Here is a 14423-nt window from a genome sequence, read left to right as displayed (position 1 = left end):
GGTTTATTCCGGGTCAGTGAACTTGTAGGACGTTCAAACTTCAAGTAGAAAGCGCGATCCACGTGTCTGATTTATCATTTACTTACTGCAATAGGTACGCAAAAATTCAGTTTCGTCGTTTTAAAACGAATCAAAGAGGACCATTCATGTTAAAAATACCAAGAGAAGAAGGCAGATTTTGTCATGTTTGCACATTAACGGAATTCTTATCCTGCAGGCCATGTATACAAGGTCCTCTCTTTTGTCATAAAGACGGCGCACCCGTAACAAGAACGCAATTTTCTGCTGGATTAACGAAATGTATCAGTGGGTCCCGATTTTCCGATGCTCGATACAAGTCACATAGTTTTAGAACTGGCAGGGCTACAGATTTAGCCATTCAAGGTTACCCTTCATCGGTAATAATGAAACTTGAAAGGTTGACTTCTGAATCTTTTAGACTATATATTCATTAATAATTAGTCTCGTAAGGCTTAAAAGCTATGTTAATAATAAATTTTTGAGTTATTTTGTTTGTTTTGGGTTTAACCCCTTTTTTCAACAGTATTTCAGTCATGTAACGGCGGGCAGTTAACCTAACCAGTATTCCTGGATTGTGTACCAGTACAAACATGTTCTCCGCAAGTAACTGTCAACTTCTCCACATGAATCAGAGGTGGAAGACTAATGATTTCAGACACAATGTCGTTTATCAAATAGTCACGGAGAACATACGCCCCGCCCGAGGATCCCGCGATCCCGAGATCCGTAGACCAACGCTCTTACCTACTGAGCTAAGCGGGTGAGCAAATTTTTGAGTTAAGTATCGGAAGTAGAAATTTTAACAAGAAACTGATATATTTACGCTCATAACAATGAATGGGGCAGCCATTTATGAACAAACTCTTAAAAGTTTTATTAATGCCAGGGAAGATAACTGCAGTTTGGTGTGTAAAGTAATTCGAATTTGTTTTTGTTTAGATGTTTGGGTCTTGGGCGACTCTATTCCGTATTGGGCAGGAAAGCGTGCGAAGGACACTGGCAAACCAAATCTCCGCCTGAGGGACATAACACTAACATGGTGGGGTGTACGTGGTCTACGGTGGCCGTCCTTTCACCACCCCATACAACAGCAGGTGCTGTTTTCTTCACCTCCTAAAATGATTATTTTAAACTTAGGTGGCAATTATTTGGTTGATTTGTCAATATTAAAGCTGAAAGATATCATTTGGACGGAAGTGACGTATCTCCGTGACGCATTTCCGGACACTGTTATTATATGGGTGGATATTTTGCAACGGCAGGTCTGGGCTAGAGCATCAGGTACATGGCTGTCGGTAGATAATAAACGTAAACGTGTTAACAGAATAGGTTCACAGCCGGTCGCTTCGTCATGGAAGAAGTGATGCCGTCAGACCGGATATCGATGCGGAAACGGCATATTTTCGTTCTGACGGTGTCCTCCTGAACGATGTAGGACTGGAGTTTTATTTAGATAGTATCAGGGATTCGATTATCAAAAACATCCTCGCTGCTCGATAAGAATTTGGGGTATAAATTAGGCAATTTATTGTGGCCATGAAATTCTATTGACCGAGTGGTGATCAGGCGTGTCTGTATTTTCTAAATTTTAAAACTGATTAAGGTCTTACTTCTCGTGACAGTGCACCCGTCAGGGTAGGCCGACCTTTGATCAGAACACTAATTGGGAGATGTAACACTATTTGCACAGGAGTATTGCGTCATTGGTTTTGCCCTTAGTACTTGGTAATTCCAATATTGCTTTGCAGTGCATGGCTTTGCCGTACAGTGATGCGGGTTGAGGTTTTTATCCATGCGCTGAGGTTAGCCAGTGATGGATGGAATCTTTAATTCGACAGTCATTTGCGGTAATCTGGACCGTTTAACACTGTGTAATCATGGTTATTGCATTTGCGCTTGCGTTGCGTTAGTATGATACTTTTGCGGGTTAAGTTGCCAGGGACTGATACAAATTTATTCATCATTGACGTCTACAACACGTCTGTTCTCCTTTCGGTCAATTACATGCGCTGTGGCTAACCAGCGATGTTTCTCTGTAAAATTTGAGCGGCCAGTTCAATCCAACCTTAGTTTATTTACTGTTAGATTAAGAACGTTGATAGTTTACGTAAAAGTGCATTACATACATCTCCTTGTATTATGATTATGATACAGAACTATGTGTTATAGAAATAAATATGTGTAAATTGCACGGGATGTATTTGTCTTTTATTTCGAGTTATAAAATAATGATTGATTTCTCATCCACCAACACACACATTAAATGCATCATACATAATTACCCTTATTTGTTTTTTTAACTTTATCTTCCTTGTATTTATTCACTCCCTCTATTCTATGATTAAAAAAAATCTAAATTCCTTAGTAATCGTACGGAACATTACATATATTAAACTTTAATCTTTGTAATTATAATGAACAGGGCTTTAAACTGCACGACGCACTGGTACAATTGTAAATAACGTGATGCTGTTGACAAAATTAATGTATCGATGGTAAAGCAAGAAGGAAATTGTGGCTTACAATATATAGTACGGGATTTAAAGATAGGAATATATACGTTTTAAACAAATTCCATTAAGATATAGGAATTGTTTTCAAAAGTAACAAACAGTTAAGTATTGACTCTTTTATGAATCTTAATATAAAATGAATTTACCGTAATCGTAAATATAGTTTATGCAGCTTTGACTATAGATCAAAAATCGACATTTTAAACGTTTTCGAGATTTTTACCAGCACCCAGAACCAATCGATTTATTCTTAAATAACGACGTAACAAAGATTTTACTCGTTATGTATGCATTTGTGTGTTTATAATATGCATTTATTCTTTTACCGAAAAGCAGATAGTCCGTTTCTTTGTACATCGTGTTGTATTGATAGCATCAAAAACATTTCTGAATATTTTATATCATCAACAAGTATATCATTTTGCTTTTTATCAATAATCTTTAGGCTTGTGCAACATCTTCTGTACTGCGTCATTGTGTATTCTCACATCTAATGTTTTCTTTTTATATTAAAGTATCAATATTTATGCTACATTACCTTAAACATCTCGTACTTAGGCTATGGAATTATGCTGTTTACACTGATTTATTGAATCAAGTTTGCCTATTGATGCTTGTCTACTGATTTATTGAATTAAGGTTGCCTAGTAACACGTGTCCTTGGCTCTATAGTAAAAATATGTTACAGGATAGGACGCAACTAAGCAAAATAATAGCAGACTCGGTTTTACTGAGTCTGTTCATAAACGGTAAAGAAAAGTACAATACACCTCATGCACCAAGCATCGGCTTTATGTAAGTACACTGAATGAAGCATCTGATCCGAAAGGACCAGGAATACTAATACCACTGACATCTCCACCCCGGCCAACCCCCTACCCCCAAAACAAATCTTGTTTTACTTTTTGCCATCATATTGTTAATAAATTTAGTTTGATATAATGTGTTATTACATAATTGTTTCTATTCCCCGTTAAGTTACACTGGTACCGGAAACGTCAATATTTTTCCATACACTGACGCCTGAATTTCATAACGGGTGCGTGACGTAATTCAGTGTGTGTTGTTGCACTATTTTTTCTATTTAGTTCAGTATTGTCAATCTTATTCAGGCTATTGAACATATTTATGATATTTACATAATATTTATGCGTGTAGATGCGTATGTAATAAAAAGGTTATTTTCTTTGTATCGGGAAATATGCACTCGTTCTTCAGCGGATGAATATTGCGCTCCTAAAGTCGCGCAATATTTCCACTGGAGAACTCGTGCATATTTCCCGATACAAAGCTAATAACCTATAATAATTCGATTTTTTCTTATTTTTTTTTTTTTTTTTTTTTTTGGATTTAACGTCGCACCGACACATGATAGGTCATATGGCGACTTTCCAACTTTAGTGGTGGAGGAAGACGCCAGGTGCCCCTCCGTGCATTATTTCATCACGAGCGGGCACCTGGGTAGAACCACCGACCTTCCGTAAGCCAGCTGGATGGCTTCCTCACATGAAGAATTCAACGCCTCGAGTGAGGCTCGAACCCACATCGATGAGGGGCAAGTGATTTGAAGTCAGCGACCTTAACCACTCGGCCACGGAGGCCCCTCGATTTTTTCTTAAACTTATGCAAAGAATGGTTGAGGTTTGGCATATTCTTCGATAGATCCTCCACAGATTTTTTTTTAAATATCTATAAAAAGTCAAAAACTATATCACTCATTTATTGCAGATGCTTCTTTTGTTTCTTATCCATTTCCTGCTGTTATGTATAAACTGTGGTGAGTATTCATATAATATAGCAGATATGATTGCATAGATTATCTAATTATAATTTTTACGTTTTTGGAACATGAAGATTCATATAACATAGCTCATTGACGGTTTTACACGTCATTTAATTACATTTTCAAAGCGTTTAGTCTTGTGATCAAACTGCTGTAGAATATAAAACAATATGCTAGAGGTCTTTTTATGATATTATCGAAATTTCTTTCAGATCTTGATATATAAAACGATTTTAAAATGGTTATGTCTCAGCATTAGACTAACTGTTAAATTTTCTAAAATCCATTGCGGTCAATGACTTTATACGTTACAGAGGACCTATGTGTGTTCATACCTGTTCACTTTTATTAAATGAGTATGTCAATTTATTAAATGTTCAAACATTTTACAATGTAATAAATTATAAAACGAAATACTGGATTTTAGATTACTCAGTTTGTCATGATGTTTGCAATTTGTTTTTAGTGCCTGGCCAACATATATGTGAAGTAGGATGTAAATGTAACACGTATGGTGTCTGTTCCGCCTGCGAAGATGAATATTATTTGAACGACTTGAGTTGTAAAAGATGCTCAGAAAATTGCGTTAAATGCTCATCGCGCCAAACTTGTTCAAGATGTGTCACCGGAAATTACCTTTACAGGTATAGATGCAATTGGAGTGTATGTTATCCGTGCTCCGAAGGATGTTACAAATGTTTATTTAAAAGAAAATTTTTAGAGTGTGACACGGGGTATTTCAAGACCGGTAATTCGTGCAGGAAATGTTCAGCCCAGTGTAAAAGATGCACATCAGATAATTATTGCCTTGAATGTAATGTCGGCTTTCATCCAAATGGTACATTTTGCTCGAAATGTCCCGAAGGATATTTTAAGGCCGGTGATTATTGTTCACCTTGCCCAAATAACTGTGCTTCTTGCTCTATATTTAATGAATGCACGAAATGTAAGCCAGGGTACTTCGGCATTACTTGTACACAGAAGTGCTCTCTTGGATGAGTTGGAAACGTTTGCGGTCAAGACATGGGTTACTGTGCTTGTCAAGGTAACTTTATAGGAAATGCATGTGATCTATGTATTCCGGGTAAATTTGGTTCCAATTGTACTCGTGACTGCCCTAAACGTTGCATGACGTGTAATTCATCCGAAAAGTGCGTTGTTTGTCGTCCTTGTTATTATGGAATTCAATGTCAATTTAATTGCCGAAATGAGTGTTCGATTAAACTTTGTTACAAAAGAACTGGTGCTTGCTTTAAATGTAAGCCATATTTTAAGTTGCCAAACTGTATAAAATGTGTGGATGGCAGATGGGGAAAGAACTGTAGCAGAGATTGTCCAGACAGCTGTCTTGCCTGTTTATCCACTACGGAATGCATAAAGTGCCAAAATGGATCTCATGGCAAGCAATGTGAAAAAAAAAATGCTCTGAGGGATGTTCGTTGTTATCGTGTGAACAAGCAACATGGATCTGCTCTAAAAGGTGTAAAGATAACTTTGTTGGGCAAAAGTGTGATTACTGTGAAAACGAAATGCACGGACAAAATTGTAGCTTATTATGTCCAAAGAATTGTAAGGGCCACGTATGTAATAAATTGGATGGAAAATGTTCGGAAGGGTGTTATCCTAAATTTCACGGGACTCATTGTAACGGTTCATGTCCGGCCAACTGCAAGGCATGTATATCAGATACAGTGTGTCAATCCTGTGAAGACGGACATTGGGGAGAGCGTTGTCAGATAAAATGTCCTGATGGGTGTTTGGATAGCACATATCGGTTGAATGGAACTTGCAGTGCATGTATTGCTGGGTACTACAAAGATTATTGTAATATAGAATGCCCAAACAACTGTAAAGACTCCTTGTGCACTATGGCAGGTTATTGCAACGATTGTCAGGCAGGTTATTTTGGTGCTTTTTGTTCTGAACTTTGCCCTCCGAATTGTTTATCAGGTGAGTGCTTGAGGAATGGAAGTTGTTATTCCTGTCCACCCGGGTTTTATGGGACGAGGTGTGACAGATCTTGCTATGAGAACTGTCAGTCCTGTAGTGGTCGAATGAATGAATGTTTAACGTGCAAAGTAGGTAGTTACGGACGAAATAAAAGTAGTGGGTTTTATCACTGCAGCACACGGTGCTCTAGAAACTGTATAAATACAACATGTAATGCTGACTATGGGACACGTTAATACGGTTGCAAACGAGGCTATTGGGGCGATCAGTGCCTGTTGGAAAATCCCAAAAATTGTCTTCACAGCGACTGTCACAGCGTTAATGGAACTTGTAGGCAAGGTTGTTTAGCTGATTATAATGGAGATAAATGCCAATTAACTGTATATGTTATTTAAATGGCACATGCGCCAAGTGTAAGACTGGTTTTGGAAATTTGGCTAAAAATGTGGTTGGATTCTACGGAGATGATTGCCGTTATTCATGCAGTGATAATTGTTGCAACATAACATGCGATAGAGAGACAGGGTCCTGTGACCATGGATGTCTAGAAGGTTTTGAAGGAGCTTTGTGTTTACAGGGTGAGAACCATTGATATCTAGTTAGTTCAGTTCAAGTTTATACTATTTTGAAATAAAGTCCTACTAAGAAAAAACATATTTGTGGATGCATAGAGAAATGGGCCGACAGAAAGACAATGAAAAGAATGTTTTGGTTTTGTAAATTAGTACTAATTATCAAATACATGTCATTCCATTTCCCGCATATTGTGAATGCATAAATTAGCAACAAAAAAGTATATTAAAATATATTTCCGACATGGTAAAGATATTACTGCCTGGTTCATCATCTCTGACTACTATGCATTTTTCAAATATTAATTGTTGCAAGTTCGATTTAAATTAATATTCATTTTGATTTCAGTCGATAAGGTAATTTTTTCTAGAATAACATGTTTGCTTCTTACAACAAAAAAGTGAAGGTTGACAAGGAATGAAAGAAATTAAATTATATTAAGAAGTTTGATGCAATTTATATCGTAGTTTATATTCACAACTTATATTCATTATAATTTCAATCGATAATGTAAATTTTCACGGAATAATATGCTTGCATCTTACAACTCAAAAAGTGAAATTTGACAAGGAATTTATAAAGGAAATTAGATTAAGTTTAGAATGTGGACTAGTCAGTTTTCCCGTCTTCGAAATATAAAGCTTACATAGACATACTGTTTGAGGATGAGAATAAAACCGTCCAGTTTTTCTTAGAAGAAAAATGATTACGGAAATCTAGATTGTTAATATTCTATTTAAAGGCTGGAATGATTTCTCTTTATGTTTTACACAGAGAGAAAAAATGGACAAAATTCTTGCTCCACCAGACATGTGGATACCTTGATTATGTCGCTTTTCATAGCTCTTCTGGTCATCTATGCAGTTGTTACAACTATTTTTCTTGTCAGGAAACGGTATTTATCTCTATATTCCACAGGGTTTAGTTTTTCTTTGAACCTTTCAACAGGAATTTTTAATTTCTTGTCAGTTTACCAGGAATCTCTATGTAGATAGCAATGTATACAAATATTGCAAATATTACACTTTCAACTTAAAGGGCATTCAACAACATATGGAAAAAAATATACTATTTGTACGGAAAGCATTTATTTTTTACTGTTTCAAGCTAACAGGTGTTTCAGAAAAAAACGTAGCTCTATTTATATGCCTTTTTCTAAATAAGTCTGTATTTCTATGGACTGATTTTGTTTTATTTTAAATAAATTTACTTCAACCTGTCCTCTATCATTTTCAGCGATCATAACGGTATGTCACCATGCCTGTTTTAATCACAGACATTTAGGGCTTTGACAAGCTTATATTAATATTGGCCAGCAATTTTCTGCATATTACCATCACACAGACATATCTGACGAACATGAACAAGTTTCCTAAGTATCTGGTGGCATTTTGAAAATACCCTGATATACTATATTGTAAGATGCAGAAAATTGCTACACAAAACTAATATAAGCTTGTCAAAGCCCCAAGTGTTTGTAGTGTTAATCTTATGTCTTATGGACAAGATATGTGCACGCCCAATTTGAAACTGGTGTTCCAATATGAGGACCAAGAACAGAAGCAAACTATAAATAAATTATATTAAAAAATGGTTAAATTTTCTTGATTTTTCACCTCGGTACATTACAGAATATTACGCAACTGACACAAATAATTATAAGTTCGTGTACGGAAAATAATTCAGCTTCTATATAACGAAACGCAAATTCTATAAGTAACGGACCGGCCTCTTCGCAAGAATTAGCGCAGTTAAAACTGCCAGGAATGCCCTTGAAGTTGAAAGTGCAATATTTGCAATTTTTGTATACACTGCTATCTACATAGAGATTCCTGGTAAACTGACAAGAAATTAAAAATTTCACTAATTGAAAAATACTCATACATATTAGACATCGGACTTTTTGTAATGACTGATCGTTATTTACTTATATTGTTATCAAATATGGTATTAATGGCAAAACTATGATAGATTCTATTATATTTAGAATATTTCCTGCTAAATACAATTTCATAAAAATCCTATATGTGGTGAGGCACATATAAGCACGACGATGCCATCATTTCTCTGGAAATAGAATTTAAAATAACCGTTTCTCCAACATTTGTTTCTGATTTTCTAGTTTTAACTCCTGGTCATATACCGAAAAACCTTCCTGATTACATAAAAGAATGAAGTTTTGCCTCCAGTATTTGAACATTAATTATACTTTGACTATTATTTTAATTAAGTGAACTAATCTGTACAATTTAATAAATTTGATATATATTTATCATGAACACAGAAGTACATGTATATTGTTTCTTATCTAATTTATATTCAAGACAAAATGGAAAACAGCGACAGGATGTTACTTTGCGTTTACGGGATGCAGTTGAATATAACCATGAAACAGCAGCTTATAGAATTATGGAAGACTCAGGTATTGAAGTTTCTATCTTTAGTATACATGCATATGACTTAATCTTTTCTATCCACATGTTAGTGTCTGTCCGATATAGTCAGTTTGTAGTGTTAAGAATCACACCGACTCTTGGTAGAAGGGTAAGACTCCAGGTACCCCTCCTGGAATTGTTTCAGGCATGGACAGGTACCTTGGTAGAACCACCGAGATTTGGATGGCTTCCACACATGACCAATTCTAAACGAAGTTTCGAGCCCACATCTATGAGGGCAAGAGAAGTAGGCGACCTTAACCACTCGATCAAGGAGACCGATACTATGTTCAACACATACGTTGTTCATTTTAATAAATTGAATACATTAACTAATAACTCTTATAGTGATCTTACCTCTGAAAAAGCGTATTGTAATTAAGTAATTAAGTTATGTTATTTTTTCTTTACTATAAATTAATCATATCCTCGTGAACCAGTTAACTTTCAGAGTTATTTTTGAGAGAGAGAGAGAGAGAGAGAGAGAGAGAGAGAGAGAGAGAGACTATTATAGATTCTCTGGTCCCAGTGAGTTTCAAAAATTGATGGATTAGTGAGACATGATAATGCACAATGTGAAGTGGAGGCCGGGCATGTATCAACATTAAAACTTATTTTACTGAGTTAGCGGATGTTAAGTAGATTATGCACGCTCAGTTGTATTACTAGGAGCTTTGTCATTATGATAACTAACCTGGTATCAATACGTATTCAAACTGCGAAATTCTATTTTGTTTGGTGTATCCCGAGTCTGGAAAGAGCTAACTGTGCCTTATTAGTTATCTTCATTTATCTGCATTATTAATTGTATTCTCGTGATCCAGCTAACTCTCAGAAAGAGCATCATATCATATCGTTTTGACTTGAATGTTGAAACATTTCAAAGATGAAGTGCAGGTCGGCGTGTATATAAAATTGAAAAAGGATTGAAACAAATATTTTTATTAGTGGATGTATTGTAGATTTGTACGCTGTATAGCTATGGGCTTTGTCGTAATTTGACTGATGTCATGTTATAGTGGTGATATGTTCGTAAAAATTCACTCACTATCTATTATAGATCAAGTTCAAGTCGTGAAGTAGCATCTACGTCTGCAAATGTCTTCACTGAATTTAATTTTAATTAATTATATTGCTTTGTTTACTTCGGCATCGGAATAAAATTTAAAAGACAAAATGGCATAAATTATCATTTTAAGATAAACGAGATATCTTGATTTAATTCAAATAATTAATTTCCTGAAATGATAAACCCATTGTTAGCTAATGTATTTATTGCAAATTCCCACTTTATAAACTGCGAATGATACCTTATCTTTACATGAACTAATCTGAAGCAGAATTGTTTAAGGTATTAGGCCCATCATAAAGGCCTTCCAGAATAAAAAAGGAAATTCCATTTGTCCTTTTTCCATGGGAACACTGTAAACTGTATTTTGAAACATAGAGGAACATTCCTCTATCTATAACATATGAAAGATAGAGGAGCTTTACTCTCTCCAGGTAGTACTTTTTTGTAACATAGAGGAACATTCCTCTATCTACAATATATGAAAGAAAGAGGAGCTTTACTCTCTCCAGCTATTAATTTTTTGTAACATAGTGGAACATTCCTCTATCTACAAGGTATGAAAGAGAGAAGAACATTACTCTCTCTAGCTAGTAGATTCTTTGAAACATAGAGGAACATTCCTCTATCTTCAACAGATAGAAAAATAATACTTCTCCAGTTAGTAGTGTTATTGTAACATAGAGGAACATTCCTCTATCTTCAAGATGTGAGATAGGGGTACATAACTCTAATATCTAATAATGTAATGTACTAAAGTGGCAGCCTATTATATTTCTTTACAAAAAATAATTAAAGGCATGCCAAAACAGTTGGTACTAAATAATATGCATTGCACCTGATGATTATCACACTTTTTATATAAACTGGCCCGGCAGTTTGGCAATTGGAAAAGGTGCAAATCAAAGTGTATGTTAGCTATTATTTGAAACTAACTTTTGTCATTTGACATGATTAAGGACGCATGTTTCTGCATGACAACTGTTTAATCACAATACTCTTCAATCTGTAGCAGTTTGAATGTACAGTTTGTGTTTTTGGTTATGTTAACATATTACATAAATTAAACCAAATATGAACATATAAACACTAAGAAATAGTAGCTTTAGTGCTACTTTTTTTGGCAAGCACAGGCTAATACTTTCGAAGTGCTTCAAACATTCTCTTTATAGATAAATCATCAAACTCCAATAAGTCATTAGAACAGAAATAGAGCGGACACCAAACATTAAAATAGAGCAGACACCAGTATCTTCCTTATAACATCTGCTTGTTACATACTGCCAATTACATTTCATACTCCTGTCATGTAGAAATTATTAAACTCCCGTGAATCAAAACACAGAAATACATAGTTAGAAAGTATTGAATCATGCATGTATAAACATCGGTGCAACAATTTCAAGGGAGGCACTTTTCACAAGATTGCATGCACGGTTTGATGTCATTCACAATTTAAAAAGCATGAACAAAAATGGCGTTGTTCGATAGAAGTCTTTTCGGTCCTGGAGAACAATATTATAAATACAACTAAAACTTATTAACATTGAATCAACAAGACAACATTTTGTATATTATTTTATTGTTAAAATCAGGAACTGTAGTGAAATTACATACAATTCAACATGTAAGATGTTGAAACAAGAAAATTTGATGAATACGAATTTCCGCCAAATGGGTTTGTGTTGAGGAATGGTAAAGAAATATATCAGGCAAATAGCAAATCTCGTTTTTTGTGGGGGCGGAGGGGAGGGGGGGGTGAGGTGCATGATGGGGGTGATGGGGAACCCTGGGTGGAGTAGCAAGGTGGAGGGTATATATTTGCATGTTGATAAATATTCATAGACAGTTAAAGGTTTAGAAAAAAAATTGTGGGATAGGGTTGAGGGTGGGGTGGGAAGGGGGATGGAGTGTGACCAGGGTGTAAGGGTTACACAACTTCGCATGTGGATAATAAATGTTCATGGAAAACAATGAATGCAGTTTATTGAAATTCTACTATAAACTGGTTAGTTTGTTATGTACAAATATATGGATTTTTTTAAACAATTAAAGGGCAATAACTCTGAAGTTACTACAGAGATCATGATGAAATTGAGTGTGCACTACCACATTAAGGTGATCTTAATTTATTGTAACTTTCATGGTTCTAGATCAAATATGTCGCAGGTCATTAAGCAGAAATTGCCATATACCTCATACAGTTAACACTAGAAACTACTATTAACTGTGGTGTTATTTTGACAATCTGACTGACACTTAACAGGCCGTATTTTCCTGTAGTGGTGAACATGTATATTAAGTTTTATCATTAAAATATACTAAACCACTTCCTAGATATGGCTCCGGACGGACGGACAGATGACGCCAAAACTGTATCCCTCCACCTTCGGCAGGGGATAAAATCAATAGCATGTCATCTAATACTCGCGATATGAAAACAACTTAAATGATTTTAGCAACAAATGTAAATATAAGGACACTAACTTAGCACATGGGTATGTAAAAAGTCTCATTGTAGTTTATATCCATCTAAATGCTAAAATCAAATGTTCAATATGTTCACACAGACTTGGCAGACATGCACACAAAATATAAGATAAACAAAATAAAGAACACAACTGAAACACATAAACACAAAACATATATCAAATAAATGCACAACCTTTGAAAGGTAACTGCCCACAATAAGAATCCTTTACACATAGGAAAATATTCCCTCGACAGTTATAAGTAACTGACACACATACTTATACTGGTAACAGGCTTGACACACATCCTGTATAGGATTTTAATTGTTATTTTTGCTACAGTTGTAAAGGACCTTATTTGCAAACGAAGAAATACTGCATCTGTTTCATTTACAGGCATGCTCAAGTTGATCTGGAGACTTAGTAAACTCAACTTTCTTCTATTTTTCCTTTTTTGAATAGCAAGTGTTTTGTAAACTGTATATAAAATCAGCATTTTGTTGAGATGCCCTGAAAGCTGATGGCCAGGTCAATTCGTTCATTGATATTTTTCAAGGAGATGCACATTTTTCTTCAAGCCTTGCTCCATCCCTAATTTGAAAGCTTGAATATCCTGAGCATTTTATGTACTCCAGTAAACATAATTCACTTGGCTGAAAGATTCACGGAATAAAAGTTTTTGAATAGCAAGACTTAGTTTTTTGTAAACTGTATATATAATCAGCATTTTGTTGAGATGTCCTGAAATCTAATCGCCAGTATCAAATGTATGTCAATTCATTCATTGATATTTTCCAAGGAGATGCACATTTTTCTCCAAGCCTTGCTCTATCCCTAATTTGAAAGCTTGAGTATCCTGAGCATTTTATATACACCAATAAACACAATTCACTTTGGCTGAAAGATTCATGGAATAAAATTTAAAGGCTCTCAGCATGGCTTTCATCAAATGTTGTTAACTGGCTAGCCTTTGGTCATCAGAGATTTTCATCTGGCACATTAACTTGACAGACTAAAATAAAAGAAAATTTTAAATATGTTAAATGAAGTTATTAGTACTAGTTGTCATCATTTTGAATGACCAAATGGATTATTCATGACATAATGTTACACTTAGTTGTAATAAACTATTTAAAACAATGGAAACATAGTTATGTACATACCAAGCATGTGCTTTTCATTCATGTCCCAATCAGAATTTCTCATCCATAACTTTACAAAATCACTAATAACTGCATGTAATCACTGTACTCATAACTGATCAACTGAAAATTTGAATTTGCCGGGAGGCGTTAACGAGGTCATGAACCCTGGAGAAATGGAGAACAAACCTGATAAGCAGAAGGCTCATGTATCAATGGAAATTAACACAGGTCTAGAGCCTATTGTAAAAGCTTTACCAGAAAAGAAACATTGAATTTTTAAACTGCATAGAATATGATAATCATTTCTGCAATTATATTTTTATGGTATTACAAATCATGTTTAAATCAAGATGCAGGGAATTGAACTACAGACATACAGTGAAGAATTTTTGAAATAGGATGTTATCACAATTGAAGTGTCTGCATTCCAGACTTGAACAACATTTATTGCTGGATTATCTTA

The 14423-nt window shown here is 35.1% G+C and overlaps 1 protein-coding gene across 1 annotated transcript in view; it reads left to right on the top strand.

Annotated features, from left to right (window-relative positions):
* The first annotated feature begins 6643 nt into the window (after positions 1 to 6643).
* Positions 6644 to 14423, top strand: part of LOC128551241 (uncharacterized) — a 28478-nt gene continuing 20698 nt past the window's right edge. The window contains exons 1-2 of the mRNA XM_053531992.1: positions 6644 to 7735; positions 9165 to 9262. Coding sequence (XP_053387967.1) covers positions 7602 to 7735; positions 9165 to 9262 — 232 coding nt within the window. The 5' untranslated portion in view covers positions 6644 to 7601. The remainder of the gene's footprint in view (positions 7736 to 9164; positions 9263 to 14423) is intronic.

Source organism: Mercenaria mercenaria, chromosome 19, assembly GCF_021730395.1.
Source record: "Mercenaria mercenaria strain notata chromosome 19, MADL_Memer_1, whole genome shotgun sequence".
In the NCBI taxonomy this organism is placed as follows: domain Eukaryota; kingdom Metazoa; phylum Mollusca; class Bivalvia; order Venerida; family Veneridae; genus Mercenaria; species Mercenaria mercenaria.
Note: the sequence above shows the minus strand (reverse complement) of the source record. Positions and strands in the feature narration are given on the sequence as shown.